Below are 25,865 nucleotides of genomic sequence, written 5' to 3' on the forward strand. Positions count from 1 at the left end.
CTGGGTCTGGGTTACCTCACTCAGGATGATTTTTTTTTCTAGTTCCATCCATTTGCTTACAGATATCATGATGTCATTTTTTAATGTCTGAATGATGTTCAGCTCTAAGATTCATATTCTTTACATCAAGGGCTGTAGTGTCTGCTAAGCCAGCCTCAGATTGCTTCTCTTTATTTTCTGCATCAATTTGTGTTAGCAACTCATTTGCGTTGCTTTCTAATCCCATTCCCCCATCAACAATTCTGCAAGAAGAATGTGAACCTTATCCATGCAGAATATTGAATCCAGTTCACAGACATTTTCGAAACATTTGTCTAATAGTCCCACAAATACTTGCATTAGATCTAAAATGCCAAGTTCACTTTCTGAGGAGTCCACACAGAAGACAAAATACAGTGTAGCATAATGTCTCTAAACCAGTTTGTTGTCAGATCCTCCAATTAGTAGTCCTCCTGGGAAATTACAAATATTTCATCTCACTCATACCAAATGGGATGTCTCCTCGATGATTTGCTGTTGCATAACTCCACCACAAAAGCTGGCAGAACTTGGGAAGCCGCAGCTTCCTCTGGGTGTTGAAGATGAGGCTGTCCTTGATCATGGCTACACAGGACAGACCAGGTGGCTGGGGCTAGGGTGGGCTTGGGCTGGGGTGGGGAATGGAGGTGGGTGTGCAAGCCTCATCCCCGGGAGCTTGTCCCCACTGCCCCCCACCCTTATGTTGAAACAACAGTGAGCCCATCTCTCTTGGCTGCAGGTAAGCGCTGCAGCATTGAAACTGAGCCAAGGTCATTTCTGTCCTATATCCGGGTAGTATTTTTCTTATTAAGAAAGTCATTAGTGAGAAGTAGTTGTCCAAATAACATCTCATTGATTTAAGTCTAACGTCTCCAGAGTATGGTCCTTTGGTATTAAAGAAACATATGAATCATTTTAACCTTTGGTCATGCTTTCCTATTGGGGTGTCTACCACGATGCGGGTACCAAAATTAACCACCTTCTCTTGATTGTCAAGCCCTATAAGGATCTGGACCTCAAGGGGTCGGTCACCCAGGCCTGGGAGGAGCCTCTGGCTCCTCTAGCCTTCCTTTTCACAGTTGTTTCCTCTTCTGAGAATGAATCAAAGACCCTGCATGACTGTGGCTTCACTTGGAAACGATGAAGACATTTTTTCTTGTGTGTGTTGACCCTCCTCTGTGTTGACCAGACACTGACTAGAATCCACCTCGTGTGGTCTCCATGGCCTCACTGAACAAGAGGACAGGTGACTTAGCATAGTTTCAGGATATTTTGAGATTTGTCCCTAAGTACCCTGGGACCTTGTTGACCTTGGAGGGCAACAGACAAAATATTGTCCTTTTAAATTCCTCATCCATGAGCATAGGCCTCCAAGTATGGTTGTTGAACACTCCAAGGTCAGTTACACCCGTCTGATATTTTAAGCTACTGTATAGTATTTAGAAAAGCTTGGACAAAGCCAAACACTTCTAAATGAACCCAGTGAGACATATTTGTGTTCTTTAAGCAAGTTCCTGTGACAAATAATTAAGAGCAGGTCAATAACTGCACTGATTTCAGAGAGCCTGATACCGTCAATGTATTGATCTTGAACTTAGACTTATATCGTATATCTATTGTCTCCAAGTCTAATTTTTTGCCTCATGTAACTTACTCTGACCTTCATAACTTACACAAAAGTCCCAACTTTCTCCCCCATTTTGGAAACATCCAGCCATTGTAGTTTTTATACACAAATATGTCTTTATTAAAAATATTTTTATTGTTACCTTCATCTTATTTGCCTTTTCCTTATTGTTCCATTTGTTTTCTTTCTTAATGCCATGACCTATAGTAACATTAACAAATAATCTTCTTCCACGATTGCACATGCAAAGATAATGGCATTGATGTATTCTGCCATAAAGATGGGTGGAGCCCATGAAAATCAACTCACTGAATTTTCTTTAAATATTGTTGAGGATGTCTAAGGAAAGCAGGAGATGCTCACATAGGAACAAGCTTCAGGTAGGTGCTCCTGGATGGCCATATCACATCTCCTGTTTTCAGCATAGAGAGCCTTCTTGTGAAATGTTGTGCAGCATGCAACTAGCCTTGGGAAGGAATACTGTTCTTCTGATGCTGGTATAGTGTTTTGCTCTCAGGCCAGTGTTAGTATCTTGTGCTTTTCCAGTGTGACTCAGCACGATCTGCATGATTAGCCTTTGAACCTGGTACTTCCAGTGTTAGAGGAAGAAGAGCTCTCTGTACTCTCAGTATCATATTTAGCTTCCTGGATATTATGGTATGCTTGCCATCCACTTTTCTTTTTCATCAGTGATTTCATAAACCATCTTTTAGTCAGGTTGTCTTCCTTGAACAATTTTAAAAAAGTATATATTTTTTAATTCTGTGTGAGTGCACCGGCCACTGTGTACAACTTGCAGTAACTGGTTCTCTTCTTCCACCATGCGGGTTCTGAGGATCGAACTCAGTTCATCAGGTTTGGTGGCAGGCCCCTTTCCTCGCCTGGCCATCTCAGTGGCCCAGATGACCTCTTTTGGTAGTTTAGCGGCCGCAGGCTAACATGGTGGGTTTTCATCATATGTAGCTCTCGCATCCTTTTGCTACAGTCACACCAGTCAATTGTTTTCCAAGAGTTCCAGTCCTTAACCCGGGCCTTGCCTGGGTGCAGAAGCAGAGTTCTGGCTTCTGGAGGAGCAGCAGGGAGCACAAATCATCTTTGTAATCTCGTTTTACAGCTGCTCCAGACATGAGTGGCCACAGCCTGCGGTGCTGCCACACTTTACCCATTGCTGCAGGTCCCTGGAGCCTCCCACAGCCTGAGGAGCCCCCGTATGTGTGTCCACAGGTCCCAGAGTGGCCATCAGAGGCCTTAGCCTGAGACCTAGTTGCTTCATTTTAAAACTTATTTTATATTTTTTTTTAGGCTTTTGTGGTGCTAAGCATTGAACCGAGGGCCTTGTCCGTGTGAGGCAAACACAGTATCACTGAGCTACATTCACTGTTGTTTTAAATGGCCTGTCTGATTAGTCCAGCATTCCTACAGTACCTGATGTTGCTTCTCCTGTTGGCTGTCTTCAGATTCGGTTTTTGCTTTGTTTCAATTTTAAAAACTTTACTATGTCTTGCAATTTGTTGTTGAATTCTAGACATGATAAGCTTGGTGAAGGAAACTCTGCTCTATGGGCTTGTGGTAAAATGGTAGCCTGTATGCGGGAGGAGAAGCATTCTGCTAGTCTGTGTTGAGCTGGAGTCCTTTGGTGAGCATGTACCCTCTTCGTGTGGACTTCCTTACTGTGTGTTGGTTCAGGCTGGAATTGGAGGTTGCACTTTTCCCAGGTGGGTTTAGGGTTTGGAAAAGTTGTTTCTCACCTGATGTCTTAGTTAGCGTTTCTATTGCTGGAAGAGACACCGTGACCACGGGAACTCTTACAAAGGAGAGCATTTCATTGGGGCCTGCTTACGGGCTCAGAGGTTGAGTCCATTATCATCCTGGCAGGAAGCATGGTGGCATGCAGGCAGACATGGTGCTGGAGGAGGAGCTGAGAGTTCTACATCCAGATCGGCAGGCAGCAGGAAGAGACACTGGGCCTGGCTTGAGCATCTGAGACCGCTAAGCCCACTCCCAGTGACACAGTTCCTCAACAAGGTATTCCTACTCTGACCAGGCCACACCTCCTAATAGTGCCACTCCCCATGAGCCTATGGGGGCCATTCATTCAAGCCACCACACTTGGTTAATACTAATCAATATTATTTTTAAAAGATGGCTTATTTCTCCATTCCATGGTTAGAGGCTCAAGGAGATTTTCCTTTCGATAATTCACTGTAAGAACCCACATATAGCTCCTAGAGGTAAGATTTGTGAAGCTAGAGAGACCCCTCTATGAATTTTTCATTAATCTTATTCTGCTACAATACCTGTGAACCCCGCAGGCTGTGGTTTTTGAAACAGTTTCATCTCAGTTGATTTTATACAAATTTAAACCAAAGTGGAGATTTGTTTACCTAATATCCAGAGAAATGTGGTTTCTGTTGTCTTCCTCTTTAGTACTTGGACCATGAGACTCTCTCAGGGACGTTCATCGACAGCAGTGGACAGTTCATTTCCTCGCAGGCTACTGGCATTAGCCGGAATCCGTACTGTGGGTATGAGCACCAGACCCTGTCCAGCCAGGAACGCTTAGAAGAGGATGCCTTGCTTGCCGCCTCCAGGTGGCAGGTGCCTGATGTGGACCTGGTCCCTTTTGTGAAGAGCACCGACCCTTCCTCCAGCTACTTTGTCATCCTGAATTCTGCAGCCTTCTTCAAGGTGGGGAGCCAGCTGGAGGTGCTGGTCCACGTGCATGATTTTCAAGGGAAGCCCAAGAAGTATGGCGGAGACTACCTGCAGGCCAGAATACACTCGCCGAAGCTGCAGGCGGGGGCCGTGGGCAGGGTGGTAGACTACCAGAATGGATTTTACAAAGTGTTTTTCACCCTGCTCTGGCCTGGCAGAGTTAGAGTGTCCATCTCTCTGGTTCACCCCAGTGAAGGGATTCGAGTTCTTCAGTACCTGCAGGAAGTGAAACCAGACAGGGTCTATTTCAAGAGTCTCTTCCGCTCGGGAAGGATTTCGGAAACAATGAAGTGCAACGTGTGTCTTCCGGGAAGTCTTCCCCTGTGCAACTTCACGGATCTCTACACCGGGGAGCCCTGGTTCTGCTTCAAACCAAAGAAGCTCCCCTGCAGCAGCAGAATCAACCACTTCAAGGGCGGGTACACGAAGGGCCTTCTCACTGCTGCGGACAGTGCTTTCTTTCAGAGGTACGCAGTCCCGAGTCTGGGGGAGGGGTAAAGGGTTCTGCCCATTGTCTTTGTCACATTTAGGGGACTCTGGTAAGTATGCCTTTCGTGTCTGTCTGAACCTGGCCCCGTAGCTGGAGTTTTTTCCAGTCCTGCCCAGCCCCATGGACCCCACAACCACTTATAAAATAATCACTCAGAAGCTCATATTAATTAAACTGCTGGGCCATTAGCTCAGGCCTACCACTATCTAGCTCTTACACTTGAACTCAGTCCATTTCTGTTAATCTGTATGTCGCCACAGGTTCTGTGGCTTTACCTGCTGCCTTTACCTGCTGCTCCCTGGACGGCTGGCTAGTCTCTCCTGAGCCTTCTTGTTCTCCCAGTTCTCCTCTCTGCTAGTCCCGCCTATACTTCCTGCCTGGCTACTGGCCAATCAGCGTTTTATTTATCAATCAGTCATAGCAACATATTTTTACAGCATACAGGACATCCCACAGCAGCGTTGCCTAAGGAAACAGAGATTTTCACTTTAGGTCAGTGTTTTAAAAGTGTTCAGTGTCAAATTAAAGACCTTTTACCCTTCTACTTTGGTCCTTACCCTGCTGGGTTTTATGTTGGAGGTACACACCATGTTTATTGCTACATAGGCAAGACTACTTATTCACAGAACAGGTTTTTTAAAAAATCCAAGACTATCGGGAGACAGCCCAGTACATGCTTGCTGTGCAGGTCTGACACCTGAGTTCCGCCCTCTGAATCCACATAAAAAGCCTACCGTGGCACCCGTCTATAATCCCAGCACTCCTGTGGTAAGATGGGGCGGAACTATGAGGACCGTCCAGAAGCTTGCGAACCAGCTGGCCTGGAGTATGCAGCATGGCAGAAACAAGAGAAGCCCTACCTTTACAAGGTGGAAGGCAAGAACCAACTCTCAAAAAGTAGTTCTCCGAACACCCCCCCCCCCATGGCACTGTGCACTCAACTCCCTGCCCCCCTCCCCAAAATAGGGGTATTGAGGGCTAGTCACTGGTGCTTGAGGGGTGTGTATTGTAGGTTGGTGTTTGGCCCTCTTTTGGGGGGCCCAACACCCAGCTCCCAAATAAATTCACATACAGAGGCTTATTCTTAATTATGAATGCCTGACTTTAGCGTGGCTTAGTTTCTAGCCAACTTTCCTTAATTTAACTTATCCCGAATACCTTTTACTTCTGGGCTTTTCCTTTTCTCTAACTTCTGTAAATCTTGTTCTTAATCCATAGCTCACTGTGTGGCTGTGTCGCTGGAGTTTTTCCGCCTTGCCCACAGTCAGGACAAATCTCTGCCACCCGCCAGTCCCACAGCCGCTCAGACCCAACCAAGTAAACACAGAGACTTATATAGCTTACAAACTGTATGGCCGTGGCAGGCTTCTTGCTAACTGTGCTTATAGCTTAAATTAATCCATTTCCATAAATCTATACCTTGCCACGTGGCTGGTGGCATACCGGAATCTTCACATGCTGCTGGTCATGGCGGCGGCTGCAGCGTCTCTGGTCATTGCGGCGGCTGCAGCGTCTCCTTCTGTCTTTCTGTCCTTTTATTTCTCCTCTCTGTTAGTCCCGCCTATCTTTCCTGCCTAGCCACGGCCGATCAGGTTTTATTTATTGGCCAATCAGAGCAACTTGACATACAGACCATCCCCCAGCACAGCCAAGTGCAGACCATCTCAAACACCTGCACTCAGGCCCATGGTCCTAATCATCCTCTATACGGACCTGCTGGGTAACGCCACAAAGAACCCAAGAAGGGCTCCCACAGGACATACAAATCATCCCACAGCATGGCTGGGTGGCTGGCCCCTGGAGTCCTCCTCCTTCTCTGGCTCCTAGATCTTAGATCTCTCCTCCCAGTTTTCTCCTTCTATATATACTCTCTGCCTGCCAGCCCTGCCTGTCCTTTCTCCTGCCTTGCTATTGACCGTTCAGATCTTTATTAGCCCATCAGGGGTTTTACATAGGCACAGTAATGCAGCTTCACAGAGTTAAACAAATGCAACATAAACAAAAGTAACACACTTTAAAATATTCTACTACAAGTGTGTGAAGTTAATTTTGAAGAAGCAAGATCAGCTTTTAAATATAAATGTTTATCTACAGTAAAAGACCATGGATATGGCAGTATTACTGAGTTAACTTAGTAAGCATAGAACCAAGGTGTTCCAGAGAAAACCCTATATTTTAACAGCTGTTGAAAGTATTATGGTATTGTGCTGAAATATCTATTTTGAACATAAAACAGAATGTTTTTTCAGCACAGTTAGTATATGGTAATGGGCAGAATGAAAAATATAGACTCAGTCTGAATTAAAATTTGTGTTTTTTTCAACATTGCATGTAATTCTGAAGTGAAATGATAGTTCTGGGGAAAAGTTATGTTGGATAGAAGAAACCACTGTTCTAGTGTAGCAGGATAACTAGGGCTGACAATAGCTAACTGAATATTTAAAAAAAAATGACTAGAGTGGAGTTGGAATGTTTCCAGCATAAACACATGGTAAATATTTGTGATGATATGACATTTCCCCTTTTCTAATCATTATATATAAGCATGCATTAAAGTCATGTTGTGTGCTTTGTAAGTGTTTATAATTACAAAGTGACAAAAAAAAAAAAGAAAAAAAAAAAAAAGAAATGAAGTTACAAAACTACCTGGCCAAAAGCACAATCACTTGGAAGAATGTACAGATATATATATTTAAAAAATGTAAAAGGTTTTTTTTGTGTGTGTATGGGTGTTTTGCCTGCATGTATGTATGTGCCCCATGTGCATGCTTGGTGTCCATGGAGGTCAGAAGAAGGCATTGGATCCCCTGGACCAGGGTCACAGATGATTGTGAACCACTGTGTGGGCGCTGGGAGTCAAACCCAGGTCCTCTATAAGAGTAACAAGGGCTCTTAACCATGGAGCCATCTCTCCAGCCCTTATAAATAGTTTCTTTTTTAAACTGAAAAATACTTTCCTATAACGTATCTTGACAATATTCTTTCTCCTTCCCCACCTCCTTCTGGCTCCTCTCCTATACATATTTTTACTTCCATATGAAATGCGTACTTGTAAGACTGATAGAGAGCTATTTTCTTTGAGTAAAGTTAGAATTCTAAAGTTTTAATGTTTAATAGTCTATGGACACTCATATTGGAAGAAGAAATGTTTTTGTGAAGCATGTAGTTATAGAAGCTTCTTAAATAAAATCGATTTTCCACTTTTCACAAGTCAGCTTGTGGTCCTGTGGCGATATCATGCATTTATTTACAGGGCCAGCAGAGGGAGCCCTGAGTTACTGGATTGTCCAGTATTTTGTGTGGCTGAATAAACAAAACAAAACAAAACAAAAAACAAAGACAAAGAAATCCTACACATAAATCTAAAAGTTTATTTATATTTATTTATTTGGTTTTTCGAGACAGAGTTTCTTTATGTAGCCCTGGTTGTCCTTGAATTTGCTCTGTAGACCAGGCTGGTCTTGAATTCACAGAGATCCACCTGCCTCTGTCTCCCAAGTGCTGGGATTAAAGGTGTGCGCCACCACCACTTGGGTACTTACACATTTTTAAGACCAAGTCTCACTATATAACTGGCAAGAAAACCCACCTTCCTGATGTGTCTTGTAAATGATGAAAATTACAGTGTGTGCTACCAGGCCAAGTTTTAGGAGCTTTCAAGGAGCTTTATTTCTTTTAATTTTAAAATTAAACTTATTTTTAAAAATTTCATATGTATGTGTACTGTATTTATATATTTTAATATCTTGAACTTTGACCCAATCAAGACTTACTATTTTTCAATGAGTATGAGCAGATTATTTCATTTCTATGCATTTTTTTTTGACTGTACGTGAAGATTATTCAGTTGCTTCTTTCTGGAGTTGGGTTGGCAGTCTGTCTGGTGGCTCCTCGAAGAAGAAGAAGAAGCATGGTTATAATTTAACCAAGTTCCATGTGAAAAGTAGTGGGATAAAGGGATAGAGAGTTGAATAACGAAAGAGTTAAACACGTTCCTAACACTAAGTGCCACCAGTGGAGACAACAGCACACAGGCACATTGTAGGTTGTAGTAGACTCATCATAAAGCTCTGTCTAGCTGGGGTGTTTGCTAGGGGAAGTGTTCGAGGTCGCTTCCATCTGACGGAAACCTAAGAACTAATTTTCATTTTGTTATCCCTCACACTGCTAAATTTCTAGTTAGCAGCAGGCTATCTCAAAAGAAAAATGTAACTAATTTTTTTTTTTTCCGAGACAGGGTTTCTCTGTGTAGTTTTGGTGCCTGTCCTGGATCTAGCTCTGTAGACCAGGCTGGCCTTGAACTCACAGAGATCCGCCCGTCTCTGCCTCCCGAGTGCTGGGATTAAAGGTGTGCGCCACCACCGCCCGGCTGGTAACTGATCTCAAAGCCCTGTGGACATACTGTTTTGACCCCCAGTGTGTTGAGTTTGTCCTTATTTTTACCTTTGTCCTTGGTGTGCAACCTTGCTTACATTAGAAAAAAATTAAGAAGCCTTGCTGTCGTTTTTTGTTTGAAATAGGATCTCACAGTAGCCCAGGCTGGCCTGGAAATCACTGTGTAGCCCAGGCTGGCTTCAAATTTGTGGATGATCCTCCTCCTTTTCCCAAGTGTTGGAATTATAAACAGAGTTACTGCACCTGGCCAGCTTTGGTGTTTGGTTTTTCAAATTATAGGTGGATGATTAAGGATCTTTGTGTTTTTACTCTTAGGAGAGAGAAAATGTTGGTCTTGAGAAGCACTGTCCCTCAAAGATTCTCTTATAAGGGCAGACATTTCAAAATGACAATATCATGGGGGAGGTTCTCCTTTTATTTTAGCATTTATTCTTTTTTTTTTTTCCTGGGCGTGGTGGTTCATACCTGTAACCCAAACTCAGGAGGCCAGGGCAAGAGGATTGAGAGTTCAAGGGTAGCCTGGGCTTAAGCAGAGTAGAACGCAACAGATAAAGGGCAGGGCTGATAGCTCAGTCTATAAAGTGATTGCTGTACAGACAGGAGGACTCGGCGGGCTAGGTCTCTAGAACACACTGAAGGTCTGGGCGTGGTGGTGTCCATGTGCAATCCCAGCATGGAGGTGACAAAGACAAGCAGACTCCTGGGGCTCACAAGCCAGCCAGCCTGGCCTACTTGATGAGCCCAGGACAGCGAGAAACCCCGTCTGAGGTTGGTCTCCGGCCTTCCTGCCATACATGTACACACATGAACAAGTACCTGTACACATGTATACCTGTACTCACACATGTGCACATAAACCCAACCAACCAACCAAACCAACGAAAGTAAGCAAACAATACCCTCCCCCCCCCCAGCTGCTGTAAGTTTTTGGGAATACTTGGATGTTATCAACACCCACCTACCTTCTTTTAGGTTCCTGGTTGTGACTGTCTTCCATAGTTGTTTTTCTTTTCCTCCTTGTTCTGAAGTTGAGGAGCAGTGGAAATACCCCGATGGGAGGCCAAGCAGTCTATATTTTTAAAGCTTGTTTTTGATGGGAGTGTGAGTCCTGGCAGTGGCTCTGTTCTGGAATAGCTGCACTGGATTCCCATCCCTTGCTACTGGCTTTCATTCTCCTCAGTTTTTCTCTTTCTTTCTTTCTTTCTTTCTTTCTTTCTTTCTTTCTTTCTTTCTTTCTTTCTCTCTCTCTCTCTCTCTCTCTCTCTCTTTCTTCCTTTTTTTTTTTTTTAAAGATTTATTTATTTATTATGTATATAGCATGTATGACTGCAGGCCAGAAGAGGGCACTAGATCTCATTACGGATGGTTGTGATCCACCTTGTGGTTGCTGGGAATTGAACTCAGGACCTCTGGAAGAACAGTCAGTGCTCTTAACCTCTGAGCCATCTCTCCAGCCCCTCCTCAGTTTTTCTAAAGAATTTACTGAGCATACATCTAGTCCATGCCTGTGCTAAGTGCTAAAGATACAAAGGGGAGCAAAGCCCCGCCCATATCCTTGAGGAATCTGTTGTAGTAAGGGGAGCAGACACCAAGAGTCTGAACTGGTAAACTACTGTTTGAGTGCTGTTTGGAGGCAGGTTACCTCCACGGGGACTCCTCTCAGACCTGGGCATGCCTTAGGAACCTAGCATGTGGCTTAGCTCAGCATAGACTTGTGGCCTCAAAACCGTGCAGTAACAAAGTAGAATTCTCTGATTCCAAAAGGAGCATTCAACCTGGAGTTATAGACACTTTGGAGTTTGCATTCCTAAGACTGGCTAAGCAGTATATATAGTTGGTGTGTGTGTGTGTGTGTGTGTGTGTACAGCACATTGAAGATCTAATAAGTTTCTCTTCCATGTATATTACCTTCTCTCAAGAGCCCTGGTTTATTAACTGCTACTCCTGTTGGTTAATTTTTCTGCTTCACCATAAGATGTGGTGAAACCAAAAGTATTTTTTTTACTTACAGATAAAGATACACAACTGCAAACAAATGTCCCTGAATCTCAATCTAAGCTTGTGTTTTTTTTGGTTTTGAATTTCTTCTACAGTGGTGTCAATATCAAAATGCCGATCAACTCCAGTGGACCTGACTGGGTGACTGTGGTTTCCAGAAGAAAAAAAGGTAAAAATAAAACGAGCTCCATGATGCTTTTCTTTTCATTTAAGAAATCTTAGCCTGGCAGTGGTGGCAAATGCCTTTAATCCCAGCACTTGGGAGGCAGAGGCAGGTAGATCTCAATGAGTTCAAGGCCAGCCTGGTCTACAGAGTAATTTCCAGGCCAGCCAGGATGGTTACACAGAGAAACCCTGTCTTGAAAAACAACAAGATGAAATGTTTATTTTTTATTTTATGAGTGTTTTCCCTGCATGTATGTATGTACAGTACAGGCATGCCGTCCCATCTGGCGTCTGGTAAGGGTGTCTGATCTCTTGTAGCTGGAATCTCAGAAGTCTGTGAGTGGGAACCCAGTCTGGGTCCTCTGCTGCGTTATCTCTCCAGGCCAGATGTGTTGTGTTGTTACGGGGATTGACGTACAAAATGTTTTTCACTCATTCATATGTCATGGCTACTTCTGAGCGCAAACTGAGACATTAAGAGCTTATGTTTAAAAATCAGCTAGGTCTTGTGTACTTAAGCTTGTTTTTTTTCTAGGTATGCTAATGTAAAAGTTGTCTTCTTTTTCTTCCAGTATACACTCTATGCTTATCTCTTCAAGAGCCTCTAGAGCTATGCTGTCCAGTGTGGAAGCTGTTAGCCTTTTGTGTCTCTTAAAACAGAAATGACTCAAAATGAAATAAAATTAAAAACCAAGTTTTTAAATCACATACTCAGTAACTTCATTATGTTTGGCAGTGTGTGAAAAGTTCGGTTGGATAGTGTTGTACTATAGATAATCAAGACGTGCATGTCAATTGCTATAGAACGTGTTGAACACTTGAGCAGAGATGGAAGAGTGCCCATTGATAGCACGCCCAGGGCCCTGGGCTCAGTCTCTGGTTGGCACCGACACACCCAAGCACATACAAGTCGATGAGTTGATGCCATTCTGATCTACTGGTGTAATTATTAATAATGGCGAGTAAGCTGGGAGCATCAACTTACCTCTGTCATCTTTGGGAGGCTGAGGCAGGGGGACTGCTTGGAGTTCCAGGCTAACTTGGACTGCATGGTGAGTTGCAGGCTAGCCTTGGCTGCAGAGTGAGATTCTATCTCAAAGCACCCAAACTGTAAAGGAATGAAACTCAGAGCAGTAGGTGCGATGCCCTTGTAGTAAATTGAGAGAGCAAGGAGAGCGGCAAACGCAGGAGAAAGAGCTTTGTAGTTCTTGAGAGCATTCGTCTCCCACACAGCATATGTTGCCTTCCCCTTTGCCACAGGTACTAGGTGGATATATAATACACATGTACCCAGAAGGATGGCCATTAGATAGGTACGTGCCTTATGTAAGCTGTGCGGAAGGAATCAAGGAGCCAGGACCACCTCCAGGGGGCAGTGTGCACCTTTCTTTCCTGCAAAACCAGACCCGCCGCACCCAGAGGTCTAGGGTTTCTTTACTGTATCAAACCAGAAATCTTAAGGTTTTGTTGGTTTTTGTTTTGTTTTCCCCAATTAATCTGAGTTTTAAAATGTGATAGTTACATATTTTAAAACATGGGCACCTGGTTCAGAATTCATGAAGAATTATGTGATATAAAAAAGATTTGCAGAGCAGATACACAGTCTCTGGCTTCCACGGTTAGGTGGAAGTCTCCGTGGAAGTCTCAGCCGTCCGTTGAAGATCCATATCTGATTTATACTTGAACCAGATGCCTTGCCCATTGTAGGGGATGTGTGTGCAGAACAAACATCCTTAGTGTAAATACTTCAATTGTCAGAATTTCTTTCGACCCAGGGCCAAGGTGTTAGTAGACGTAGTGTTCCTCAGTAATACTGCACTCAAACTCCGTACCCCACTAATGAATCCGCCCTTCTTCCCTTCCACTCTGCCATGTTTGCCATGTGATCCTACCAGGTGTCCTGTAGAGTGGTTAATAGGAGTTCTTCATTCTTCAATTTTTTAATAGTGGAAAATTCCACATCAAGGGTGGACAGGTCAGAACATGCAGGAAGACTCCAGGAGCCAGTGAGAGGTAGCTCAGCTTCAGTGCTGAGGGGCTCGTGGTCACATTGCTTTGTATCCATCCATGTGCTCCATCCCCTTATTCTGATGCAGAGGTTTTACAGTTTACCTCAGATCAGCCAGGAATTGGTGTGGGCTTTTGATGTACTATTGTGTTTGTTTTTTGTTTTTGTTTGTTTTTTGTTTTAAATGGAAGAAAGTAACTCAAAGTTATTAGGGCACAGAATACTCTGGCTTTGAGTGAGGAAGTCATATGGTAGCAGGTATATAATTAGGGGCAAATTTGCGTTGTATATCCACGGAGGCCAGACAGAGAGAACTTCCCAGAAGTCCACACTGACCAGAGGTGGCACTTTAAGACCCTAATCAGGCTCTCTGTTTTTTCTTCTATGCAAACATCATGTATCTACTTAAACTTTCACCCACTAACTTCTGCTTCTGTTGGATTCAACTGTAGCCATGATTTCTGTGACGTTGCTTTCAAGATGTGTTTATTTATTATCTATACAGTGTTCTTCCTGCATTTTTGCCTGCAGGCCAGAAGAGGGCACCAGATATATTATAGATGGTTGTGAGCCACCATGTGGTTTATGGGAACTGAACTCAGGAGCTCTGGAAGAGCAGTCAATGCCCTTAACCTCTGAGCCATCTCTCCAGCCCCTCCTTTCAAGATTTATAACTGGAATGCTAGTGGGAAGAAGGGTTGTCCTTTTTCATGTCTGTATCACTGTAGACTTGTCATTATTTTGTTTCTTTTAATTTAACTGGCTTTATTTACTTATGTATTTATTTTTGAGACAGGGTTTCATTACGTAGCCATGGCTATCCTGGAGCTCAATATGTAGAACAGGCTGGCCTCTGAACTCACAGAGAGCGCTGAGACCAAAGGTGTGCACCACCATGCTATTTTGTTTTTGAGATAACACTCAGCTTAACTCAGTCACTGCTTGCGCGCGCGCGTGCGCGCGCACGCGCGTGTGTGTGTGTGTGTGTGTGTGTGTGTGTGTGTGTGTGTGTGTGTGCCGGGACTGTTCCAAATTTGACAACATTTTCAGTTTGGATTCTGTAAACCCACGCTGGCCTCAGATACGAAATCTGCCTGCCCCGGCCCCCTGGCTGCTGGGATGGCCAGCAGCTGCCACTGCTTTCCACCCTCGGATCTACGCTCATCTCTTTATGGAGTGCTTCCTTACTTTCTGACACCATAAGATGTTTTAGGCTCGTTTTGTATCTTCCCCACCTCAGCCTTAAGAGTTCAGAATCTTTTCTTAAACACACACACACACACACACACACACACACACAAAAATTTAAACAGGAAAATGATGATGCATAATCATTTTTTTTTTAACCAGGCTCTGAATAACATTGTCGAGGAAGATTTTTAGATTGATTTGGATGAATTCACAGTCTTTACCCTTTTCTTATTTTTTTCTAAGACTTCTATATTTTGAAACTTTTTTGCTCCCTACAAGTTTTGCTATTGATGAATAAGCTAATTCATTTTCCCCAAAGATCTATATTTAGAGTACAGTGTATTGCTTAAAACCGCCATACTACCACCCCACGATGCTATAATTTCAGTCAAAAGCAAGAAACAGTTTTTAGTTGTTTAGTTTTAGTTTAGTTGTCAAGGGCAAGTGTCTGGTGGCAGTGTCAGAATTAACGATGAATTTTCATTTGTATCTGTTCTGTGGTCCCTACGTATTCACAGCTAAATGACTCAGGACCTTTGTTGGAGATTTGAACTCATAGCTTATTAGGGACCTTACTTACCTTGCTGAGATGGTTCCCAAACTTCTGCCCTTAGTTCTCATGCTATTCTTTTCATCCTGCTCTTTGTAGGGAGTTGAGGAGCATTTCTCAGCCTTTCTCTCTCATCTTGTTCTGGTTTTGGTCCAGATAGCCCCCATTTGGCTTGTGGATCATGTGCAGTTGTACAGCGCTACCCTGCCTCCAGCAGAATCACGGCCGTCCTCATGAGACCAGCAGTGTCTCCTTGCAAAAGATCACCACCGCTGGCCTTGTTGACTGTTGGCATTCCCTCACAGAAGGGGGGACTTGGGAGTCATTGGTCTCTCACCTGAGTATCCAGCCAGTTCTCTCAGCCATTTGCCTTAACTGCAGGCCGTCTTTGGGGTCGTGGGTGGGGCTGGAGTAGGGAGGCTGGGGAGGACAAGAGGAAGGGGCTCCATCTGAGAAGTTAGCTCCTGTTGCTGAGTGAAGACATTCCAGTGTGGCTGCTTTAGGGTCACCAACACTCCAATCAATAAGCCCTCATCCATGCTTATTGCTGGTTGGTCTTTGGTCTTTTCTGAGGGACCCTCCACTCAGCTCCCAAGTAAATTTACACATAGGCTTATTCTTAATTATGAATGCCTGGCCTTAGCTTGGTTTAGTTTCTTGCCATCTTTCCTTAACTTATTCCATCTGTCTTTTTCCTCTGGGCTTTTCCCATTCTCTAACTTCTGTAAATCGTACTCCATGGCTCGCTGTGTAGCTGGGTCCTTCTTCTCTGGCTCCTCGATCTCTCCTCCCAGATTTTTCCCTCTATATATTCTCTCTGCCTGTCAGCCCCACCTATCCTTTCTCCTGCCTTGCTATTGACCAGTTCTTTATTAGACCATCAGGTGTTTTAGACAGGCACAGTAATACAGCTTCACAGAGTTAAACAAATGCCATATAAGCAAAAGTAACATACCTTAAAATAATGTTCTACAGCACATGTTCTGTAAGGAAGCCTAGTAAACTCATTGGTTTCCCAGGGTGAACTTAGCTAGAGCTGAATTGTGGTTTGTTTTGGGGGCTGTTGTGGGTGGGGCATAGATATTGATTAGTTTTTTCTATGGAGAAAATTCTTGCAACATATGGTATAGCACCCTTTGGGGAAAAAACCATCAGATTTGGCCCTTGAAGAGAAGCCAAGATAATTAGAGAAGGCAGAACAGTACTGGCAAGTAATCAAAAACATGCCTTCTGCTTTTACACAACAATTCTCAAAACAGTTATATTTGAGTAAGCCAAATACATACTTATATTTTACATAAAGATCTGTCTTGGTAAGACTTTCCCTTTATTAATATTCAGGATAACAATTTAGAAATATAGAATTTTTATTTTTTTGTCTTAATTTTTGTTCCAAAGAAATAGTAGTTTAGGAATTATTTCATCAGTTTTAGAGAATTTTTATATCTTAGTGATCTGAAAGCCCATAAAGTTCCAAGAAATACTTTTTAAGCAACTTCAAATTATTTGAAACCAGTCGGGAAACGCTGTTGTACAGATTGACCGCGAGGGGGCAGTATAGGCACGCACCCTCCACTCCTAAACAGCACCCTGCGTTGAAAGAGTGGATGTCAGTCAGGTTCAGTAATTGATTTGCTTTGCTTGGCTAAACTCTGGTAGTAAATATAATTAACATTCTCATGGAAATGGTAATTGCTTCCTGTGTGATATATACTTTTCTTTTTAGCATGTATTTGACACAAAATAACTGAGTCTGCCAAGTTACCAGGGGCAACCTGTAACTTCAAAATCACTTTTAATTCTCATTCCAGTGAATGTTTTCTTTGGGCCCCAGGTGTGTTCTCTGTAGCTCTCTGGCTGTACAGCAGCAGCTGTTAAAGCCCTGGCTGCCATGCCTGATAACCCGAGTTTGACCCTTGGTACCCACATAGCAGAAGGAGAGAACGGATTCCTGCAAGTTGTCCTCTGACTTCCATGCGCGCACGCGCGCGCGCGCGCACACACACACACACACACACACACACACACACACACACACACACACTGTAATAATAATAAAACAACCAGGGAGTTGAGGGGAAGCCGGTGAGGTTTTGTTTGCTCACTGTGATCATTGGTCTTGTTTTGTGATGGTGTCTTGCTATGCGCCTAAGTTGGTCTTGAACTCCTGAGCTCAAGTGATCTGCAGCCTCCAGAGTAGTGTGGCTGTAACTCCAAGTGTACCCTGCTGTATCTGGCTAAGGAAATGACTCTTGAGTAAGTCACATAAATGTTTGTTCTTTGCCTTCCGACACTTTTCTTCGGTATTCTTCGGTATATTTGCTAAACTAAAACTTTTGGTAAATACCAGCTCCTTTTCCACTTAGTCTTTGAACCAACAAAGAATCAACGGATGCCTAAGGGGGACGATTTGCACTGTCAGGGAAATCCTGTCATTTCTTTGATATATGACAACAGGAAATGTCATCCATAAGCTAGCAGACCAGCAAATGTGTGGGCATAGTTGTATTTATGGGAACAGTTTTCACCTATTTTGGGGGGTAAATATCAAAATATATTATATTTTCCCATTTTCTTTGCATACACTAGCAAGCTAGAAAATACACATTTTTAAAAGAGAGAATTGGAAATACAAAGTAATTTGGATTGAGTAACGTGCACAGTGTTAAGGAGTTAAAAGATCTGCAAATAGTCACAAATAGGCTGACTTAAATTTCTAGGTCACATAGTGTTTGCATTCCAATTGTGGCTTAGCTGGTGACAGAAATGATTGAACTGTGACTGTTGCTGAACCCTGGGTGTATAAGGAAGTGGCACAAAATGACTGGTGTGATTTAGAGACTGTGGATTTGAATTATTAAGAAAGGAGTAAGTTTATATCCTCAGGGAAGAGATGAAAGAAATGGCTGATACCTCGGAGCTTCCTTTTTTCCCCCCAATGACCTGACGTGGTGACTGGGATGCCTGGCTGTGGCTCTCGACTGCATGCTCCAGGTCCTGACAGCGTCTCAGTCAGGTTCGGGCCTTTACTCCACTTGCTTGCTCTGAACAGCAGAAGTACTAATCGGAACTTTAAAGAGAGTGTATGAGCTTACATGAAATAGCGTGTTTCGTTTCCCCAAACAGAGCCCGGAACGGAGTTAACTTGCAAGGGATACTAGCTATTGCCATGATGTGTTTCGAAGCCTTGCCACAGTGGCGTTTCCCGAGGGAGGTGTTAGGGCAGACAGATGCTGGCTCTCTTTGAAAGGTGTCCTACTGCTGGCGTTAATGTGTAGCTAGGTTACAATGGTGAGTACACAGAGCTGATGCTTTTTAGTGTTGCTAATGATTCCTGTAACCCATCACATGGATTCTCTGTAGTTGACAATGGTGGTTTTCTGAATTAAAATTTGAATTATATCACATGGATTAAAACCTTGAAGACTAGGAGACATGGTATTAATATTGCTACATGAACACACATATATACATAATCTTCTATATAACTTAATGTGAGATTAAATTATCATTTGCTTTCAGGCATTGGGATAAAACTGATCCTCTCATTCTGAAATAACGCTGGACAGATACTTTTCCTTGGGTTTTGCCTTCCTTTATTTTGAATGTTGATGAACACGTACATACTCAAGGGAATGCCTAAAGTGCACTTTCTCCCCCGTGCCCTCCAGTACCCCACACCCACTTCTCATCTTCCCATTTTAGTATCGGGGGAAAGCCTGGGATTTCTTCAAGCTATGACAACAGGAAGTATTGCCTATAAGCTTGCAGGCCAGCAAATATGTGGGTATAGTTTTTTTTTTTTTTTTTGGAAACATTTTTTTTGTATCTGTTTTTGAAGATAAAATTCAGAATATTATAACAGATTTTCCCCTTTTCTTTGCAGAAACTGATGACCTAGAAGTATCTCAAGGTTCAGGAACTTTCCCTTCTGGATATTTCTACAAAGACCAGTGGAGGCCCAGGAGGTTTAAGATGCGCCATTTTAATGACCCTGCTAACATTACAGAATGCTTGCAGAGAAAAATGGTGTATTTATTTGGTGACTCAACAATCAGGCAGTGGTTTGAATACCTCACTATGTTTGTCCCAGGTTGGTGCTTTTGCTTTTGGTTTCATAGCTGGTTCTCGTATGTGTGAAATCAGATTTGAAACGAGCAGGCTCCCTTTGGTGCTTGAAGAGAGTCGTCAGGTGAGGAGGCAATTTCTCCATAGGACGAAAGAAGTATCTTAACCCTGAAGATGTGTGGCAGCATCTGGTCCATAGGAGAGTCTTGGATTGGTCGGAGTGCGGGTTTTTATGGAGGCTTATCCCACTGTCTCCCTCTGGCCTTGGATGAGTCATTTATTTCTCAGAGCTTCATTACTCTGTGTCCGATTAGACAGCTGAAACATGTCACCTCACAGATGTTTTTCACTTCTACTAATTGGATTATAAAACAGTTGGCCACTTCCAGTTGTTTCTTTTCTGGTTCTGTTTGGCTCAACTCTAAGTCCATACAGGATTTTACTGGAAGAAATTAGCCAGATGTGGCCTTGTAGCAAAGGCATCCATTGGGTCTCGCATCGGTGGGACTCTGACATAGAGATGGCTTCTGTTGAGAGACTCTGGGCAAGTCCCAGCATTCTTAGCGTCTGCCTAACTCTGAGACTAGTCCTCAGATCCCGAATAAGACTGGACTGGTTGGAGACCTACCACTTATGCACGGGAGGCATTCTTTTCTTTCTCCAAGGTTTTGTGCTCACCTATTAAGGAACAGGTGGTGATGTGGGAACTATTTGTGTGTGTCTGTGTACATGCGTGCATGGGTGCAGATGGGTGTGTGTGAACAAATGTCCATGGGGGCCCAAGGCAGCCTTGGTGTTCTCAGGCTCTGTCCAGCTTGTTTTGTGAGGCAGAGTCTTTCACTGGCCAGTGATCCTGAGAGGCCTGGCTGTTGTTGCCTCTCCAGTACTGTGATTACAGGAGTGTGTACACCCCCCCACACCCCCCACCCCCTCCATCCCCCGCACGTGCTTTTTAAGATTTCTTTGTGTATTTATATATATGGGTACTTTGTCGGTACATGGTACATCAGTTGTGAGCTGCTGTGTGGGTGCTCAGAATTGAGCTCAGGACTTTTGGAAGAGCAGTGAATGCTCTTAACCACTGAGCTCTCTCTCTCCCGCCCTGTAAATGGAGTTTTGTTTTGTGTGTGACTTGCTTATGACTTTTTAAAAAATCATCTCTAATTTACTTTTTAAAAGAAAAGGAAGTAGATTTTACTCCAAAAGGTAGAAAGTCATTTCCAGTTTTTCAACGACACAGACGCCGTTGAGTTCGAGTTATTGAACGTAGATTAGCACTCTGGAGGAGGAAGTCCTGAGTGGCATGGTGCTGGGGACACCTTGGTGCTGACCAGGCAGGCCTTTAGGGTGCCTCCAGTTGCTGCTTCATAATTTCTGATGACGTAGCTTGATATTTCCTTTAATAGCAGTGATCACGTTGACTGTTTTGATCATTTTTCCACCAGACCCTTTACAGACAGATTTTCATCTGATATAATACAGCCTTGTGTGGGTGCCTGATCTTTATCAAAAGAAAATGATAACGTGAACTTTTATTCACTTTAACTCTGGAGGCTACATAGTAATGAACTAAGGGGGAGAGTCTGAAGGAGAAGCAAAGGAAGGCAGAAAGGAAAACATGAAATCGGCCTTAACCCTTAAGGGGAATGCAGGACTACTATAGTCTGCTGTGTCCTTCAGAATTGACTGTAAACTGTGACGTAAGACTCTGATGTCTGCCCTGGCTGGTTCATGGTACCTGTGGTAGTGGGCACGGGAAAGCTGCTAAGAAAATGTGAATGGAATTGCGTTATCAACCTTTATGTCTGTGTGTATTTAATGAGACAGGTCCCGCTGGGTACCCCTGCTAGCCCACAGCTTGCTTTATATATCAACCTGACATCAACTTTGTGGGGATCCTCCTGCCTCTGCTTCCCACATGCCGAGATTTTGTAGGAACTGGGCCTTGACACACAGCTTTGAGGGGAGGCAGTGGAAGGATTTCTAAGTTGTGCCGCTGACGCACTTCCTTCCTCCCCCCTCTCTCTTCCTCTCCTTTTTTTTTTTTTTTTTTCCTTGTGACAAGGTTCACTACCTGGCTAGCCAGGAACTCACTCCATAGACCAGGCCTCAAACTCAGAGATCCACCTGCCTCTGCCTCTGCCTCTGCCTCCTAATCTGCTAGGATTAAGGGTGTGTGTGCACCACCACTTAACTTTGTTATTTCTTATGTTAGAAATTTTTCTTGTGGGACATTAGTATGGTTTTCTAGCCATGGGGTAAAATTAAAAGTCAAAAGAAACAGAACCACTTTTTTTCTTCTTTGCATATGGAAAAAAAAGAAACTTTTTTCTTTTTAATTCAGGAGTATAATTTAGATTGTTTTACTTCCTAAAAATTTTACTTGTTTACCTATTTTGAGGCAAGATCTCTCTCTGTAGCCCTGGATAGCTTTGAACTCAGCAATCCCCCTGTCTTAGCCTCCCAAGTGCTGGTATTTTAAGCATATGCAGCCATTCTTGGTTTAAAAAATTATTTTTAATTGGCAAATAATTGCATGTATTTAGAGGATACAATGTGATATATTGATAGAATGATCTTATCAAGCTAACTGTCACTTCATATACTTATTTATTTGCAGTGAGAACATTTAAAATCTCTTCGGCTGTTCCTGAAGTATGCTATTGTCAGCCAGAGCCACCGTGCTGTGCAGTAGGTCTCACAGGCTGACTCTTCCTCACCAGAACAGCTATCCTTGATTAACTTTCCCCTTTTGCCTCCCAAGCTCCCCAGCTGCCAGTCAGTTTCTACTCTCTGAGAGTTAAACTTCTTTTTAATTTTTTTTTTTTAGTTTATTTATTTTATGTGCATTGTTGTTTTGCCTGCATGTGTGTCTGTGTGAGGGTGTCAGATCTTGGAGTGACAGTCAGTTGTTAGCTGTCATGTGGGTGCTGGGAATTGAACTAGGGTCCTCTGGAAAAGCTGTTGATGCTCTTAACCGCTGAATCATCTCTCTAGCCCCCAGAGAGTTAAACCCTTAAAGTTATTACATATAAGGAAAGTTATGGAATATTTGTCTTTCTGTGTCTGGCTTATTTCACTTAGTGTGGTATCCTTCCAGGCTTATTCATGCTTTTGCAAATGGCAAAACGTTTTCCAAAAGATGTGTGTGGTTATGAAATGTGCTCATAAAACAGAAGTTATAGCACCCCATCCTAGGAGATAGAATACTCATCTATTAGAAGGATAGTAAATGAATGTCAACATCATTCTTAACTATTCTGTGATCTGTGAAAATAGCACGATTTCTTGGCTTAATGGAGGTAACCATCTTAGACATAAATGGACTTTCTCACTGATAATATTGCTTATTTATGTGATGTTTTGGAGTGACGTGAATAATTAGGGCACTAGACTAAAGGTCCATTGATTCAAAATGGGACACAGAGATTAGGTATTCCTTTTAAACTTACATTGAGCCTCTTTGTTGTACTGCTCTTTTAAAAACTGCTTTACAAAGCCACTTGAATATTTAGAATGTATGTGTTTTGATTGAATGTTTTCATAATTTTTTTCCTTGTTTCAGATTTAGTGGAGTTTAATTTGGGTAGCCCCAAGAACGTTGGCCCCTTCCTTGCGGTGGACCAGAAACACAACATCTTGCTCAAGTATCGCTGCCATGGTCCGCCCATCCGCTTCACGAGCGTCTTTAGTAACGAGCTTCATTATGTGGCAAATGAACTGAATGGGATTGTGGGGGGGAAGAATACAGTGGTGGCCATAGCCGTGTGGTCTCACTTCAGCACATTCCCCTTGGAAGTCTATATCCGGAGGCTCCGGAACATCCGCCGAGCTGTGGTCCAACTCCTGGATCGAAGCCCTAAGACTGTGGTTGTCATCCGGACAGGCAATGCCCAAGAGCTGGGGCCCGAGGTGAGCCTTTTCAACAGTGACTGGTACAACTTTCAGTTGGACACTGTCCTTCGGAGGATGTTCTCAGGGGTTGGAGTCTATCTGGTTGATGCCTGGGAGATGACCTTGGCTCATCATCTACCCCACAAGCTGCATCCAGATGAAGTGATTGTGAAGAACCAGCTGGACATGTTCTTATCTTACGTATGCCCCTTGGAGACCTAAGTATCTTCAGGCACACTAAAGGAATCGCATTCAGTGACCTTCCCAATTGACTTGTAGTATAGAAAATTTGTGATTGACTCCATGGTCAGATGGATACTGTCCATCTGTTGGACATTTCAAAAAAGAGCTGTACTTTGCATACTGACTTGTAAAGAACTTGGGCAGTATACACTGCATTTGTGTCTACCTATAGGATTTTTTCCATCTTGACTTAGCCATCATAGAGCTCTTATTAACAGTATGTACACACTGTATTGCCCTTGTAACCAAAGATGCTAAGGAGTGTATTTGAACTGGCCTCTCCTGGGGTGGAGATTTCTGTGCTAATGCCTATGAGAAGTGTTTTGAGGAAACAAAATGGATGGATTTGGTTGGCAATGCTGTGTTTGCCACTTACCTGGTAAAGGAAATGGAGCATGTGTTCAGGAATAGCACAATGATCCCTCCTCAGGACTAGAGAGTGTTTATTGTCAGAGTTCCCATGGCCATGCTGAAGACTGCTGTATCTCAGGAGTTTCTATTGACGTTCCCCCCCCCACACACAATTACTTGTAAAGGCCAGTATGTGTGGTCAGAATTTTATAATAAGGATAGTAACAATTTCCTGCTTTTATCTAGGAAAGAGGCAACAGAAGAGCGTACAGCCTGTGCTTTGGATCGGTGTTCGCGTTTGATAATTGTTTCTTACTTGATTCAGCCGAGTTTTGTGTGATGAATACTTATTCTAGAATAACCACTTTTGGAAATAAATATGTAAACAGAAGTTTATTTTTGTGTTCTGGAATGTGTGGGTCTTAAGAGTTGACTTTTATGTAAGGAATGCTGCTGACTCTCATGAGTTGTACAGTTTCTCCGATCAGCAGTTCCAAGTGTTTCTCTTTTTTTGTAGCTGGCATGAAGCATATGCTGAAATTAGACATTCAACCAGATCAGAAGTTAATAAAATTAGATATTAAAATCCATGACAGGCATTTTTTTTTGATGTGGGCATAAAGTATACAGACATGTTGTCTTGTGCTTGGAAGCAAAAAGCTACCATTTAGCTACCTGCTATTCCTTCTAGCTTTCTGCCTTTTTGGACTGTGGCTCAAACCAGGGCCTTGGCCATACTAGGCAGGCACTCTATCGAGTTACATTCCAAACTCATTTCTGGACTTCCAAAAATAACAGGGTTGGCCATTTTTTTTATTGGACTTTGTCTTATTAATATTAAATGGCTTTAAATTAAAATGAGGATTATTTAATAAGTAGTTTTTGCATTTTGAGAGGTTATAATTGACTTTCTGCTTTCCCTAAACAGACATGTATAAACGTTGGGGTGTCTTGGGAGATAAAGACAGATGCCGAAAGCAAGAAGACTATGCACCCCTCAAAGGATGAAAAATCTGGGCTTTTAGTGTAGAGGGTTGAAGTTCTTTTCCTACTCTGGAGGACCATTAAGTTTATAAGATGTTTTGTGAAGGAAAGTTTTATGATTGTTTTTGGAGTCTGAACAGGCCAGTGAAGTTAAATGTATTTTGGTAGCTTAGTTTTTGCAGAACTGACATTTGAACATACATGCTAGACAAGCTTTCTAGCCTTGAGCTAAGTCCCCAGTGCCCCACCCCCACCCCCACCCCCTTTTTAAAACCTTTTTATTTTTAGAGAAAGTCTCAGTAAGTTCACAGGTTAGTCTTGATCTTGGTTTGTTGCCTATACAGGCTTTGAATTCGCCATCTTCCTGTCTTAGCCTTTCCAGTAACTGGACCTAATGGCTTGTTTTCAGTGGTCCCTAAGCTTGCAGGATTTGATAAAAATGAATTAGGGACTATACCCCCCTCCCGGGGGGGATTATGGAATTAACCTTTGTGATAAATGCCCAGAGATGCTGGTGCAGTTGTAGGCTTCCACATTTTGAGAAACAGAGACAAAGAGAAGATTGATCTAGAGACGTGACATTGCTTATCTATTATTTCAAGGCTTTATCAAGTACTTAAATCTGGTCATGATTCAATAGCTTAGGTGATATTAGCTCCATTTTTTTACAGGAAGAACTCAAGTTTGAATTGGACTAAAGTACACGGAGCCCATGGCCCTGCGTAGCTACGGCTTGTTTGACTTATGTAAAAAGAGGTTTTGTTTTTGTTTTGAGAACTTCTGACCAGTTCTTAGGGAGGAGTTTGGGAGGAGGTCGAAGAGTCACTTTCCCGTGAAGTTTCAGCGACCGCCCACCATAGGTTTAGAGTGATTTCTAGGGCTGATTTCTTGTGTCCTTGTTCAGTTTTTGCTTCTCAGGTTGTTTGCCCAAGGTCGTAACGGTTTGATGGCACATTTTCTTGAAGTCCCTTTTAGAACTTTCAGTCCTCTTTTGTCTTTATATACTCTGGTGTGGAAATTATTATAGAAGCTAAAATGTTACCTAAATACTTCCCATAACAGTTAGATACAGGTTGAGCATTTCTAATCTGAAAATCCAAAATCCTCCAAAATCGAAAGCTTTTTTGAATCAGTGGGTCACACTCAAACGACAGATGTGGGGCTGGAG

General features: G+C 42.9%; 1 protein-coding gene across 3 annotated transcripts in view; it reads left to right on the forward strand.

Annotated features, from left to right (window-relative positions):
* Positions 1-24,109, forward strand: part of Nxpe3 (neurexophilin and PC-esterase domain family member 3) — a 62,135-nt gene extending 38,026 nt beyond the window's left edge. For all 3 annotated transcript variants that reach the window (XM_037209710.1, XM_028867493.2, XM_028867494.2), the window contains 4 exons: positions 4,073-4,827; positions 11,339-11,412; positions 19,044-19,250; positions 22,791-24,109. In XM_037209710.1, the coding sequence (XP_037065605.1) occupies positions 4,073-4,827; positions 11,339-11,412; positions 19,044-19,250; positions 22,791-23,341 (1,587 nt within the window). In that variant the 3' untranslated portion in view covers positions 23,342-24,109. The remainder of the gene's footprint in view (positions 1-4,072; positions 4,828-11,338; positions 11,413-19,043; positions 19,251-22,790) is intronic.
* Positions 24,110-25,865: the final 1,756 nt, after the last annotated feature.

The sequence above is a fragment of the Peromyscus leucopus genome, chromosome 12, assembly GCF_004664715.2.
Source record: "Peromyscus leucopus breed LL Stock chromosome 12, UCI_PerLeu_2.1, whole genome shotgun sequence".
NCBI classification, from domain to species: domain Eukaryota; kingdom Metazoa; phylum Chordata; class Mammalia; order Rodentia; family Cricetidae; genus Peromyscus; species Peromyscus leucopus.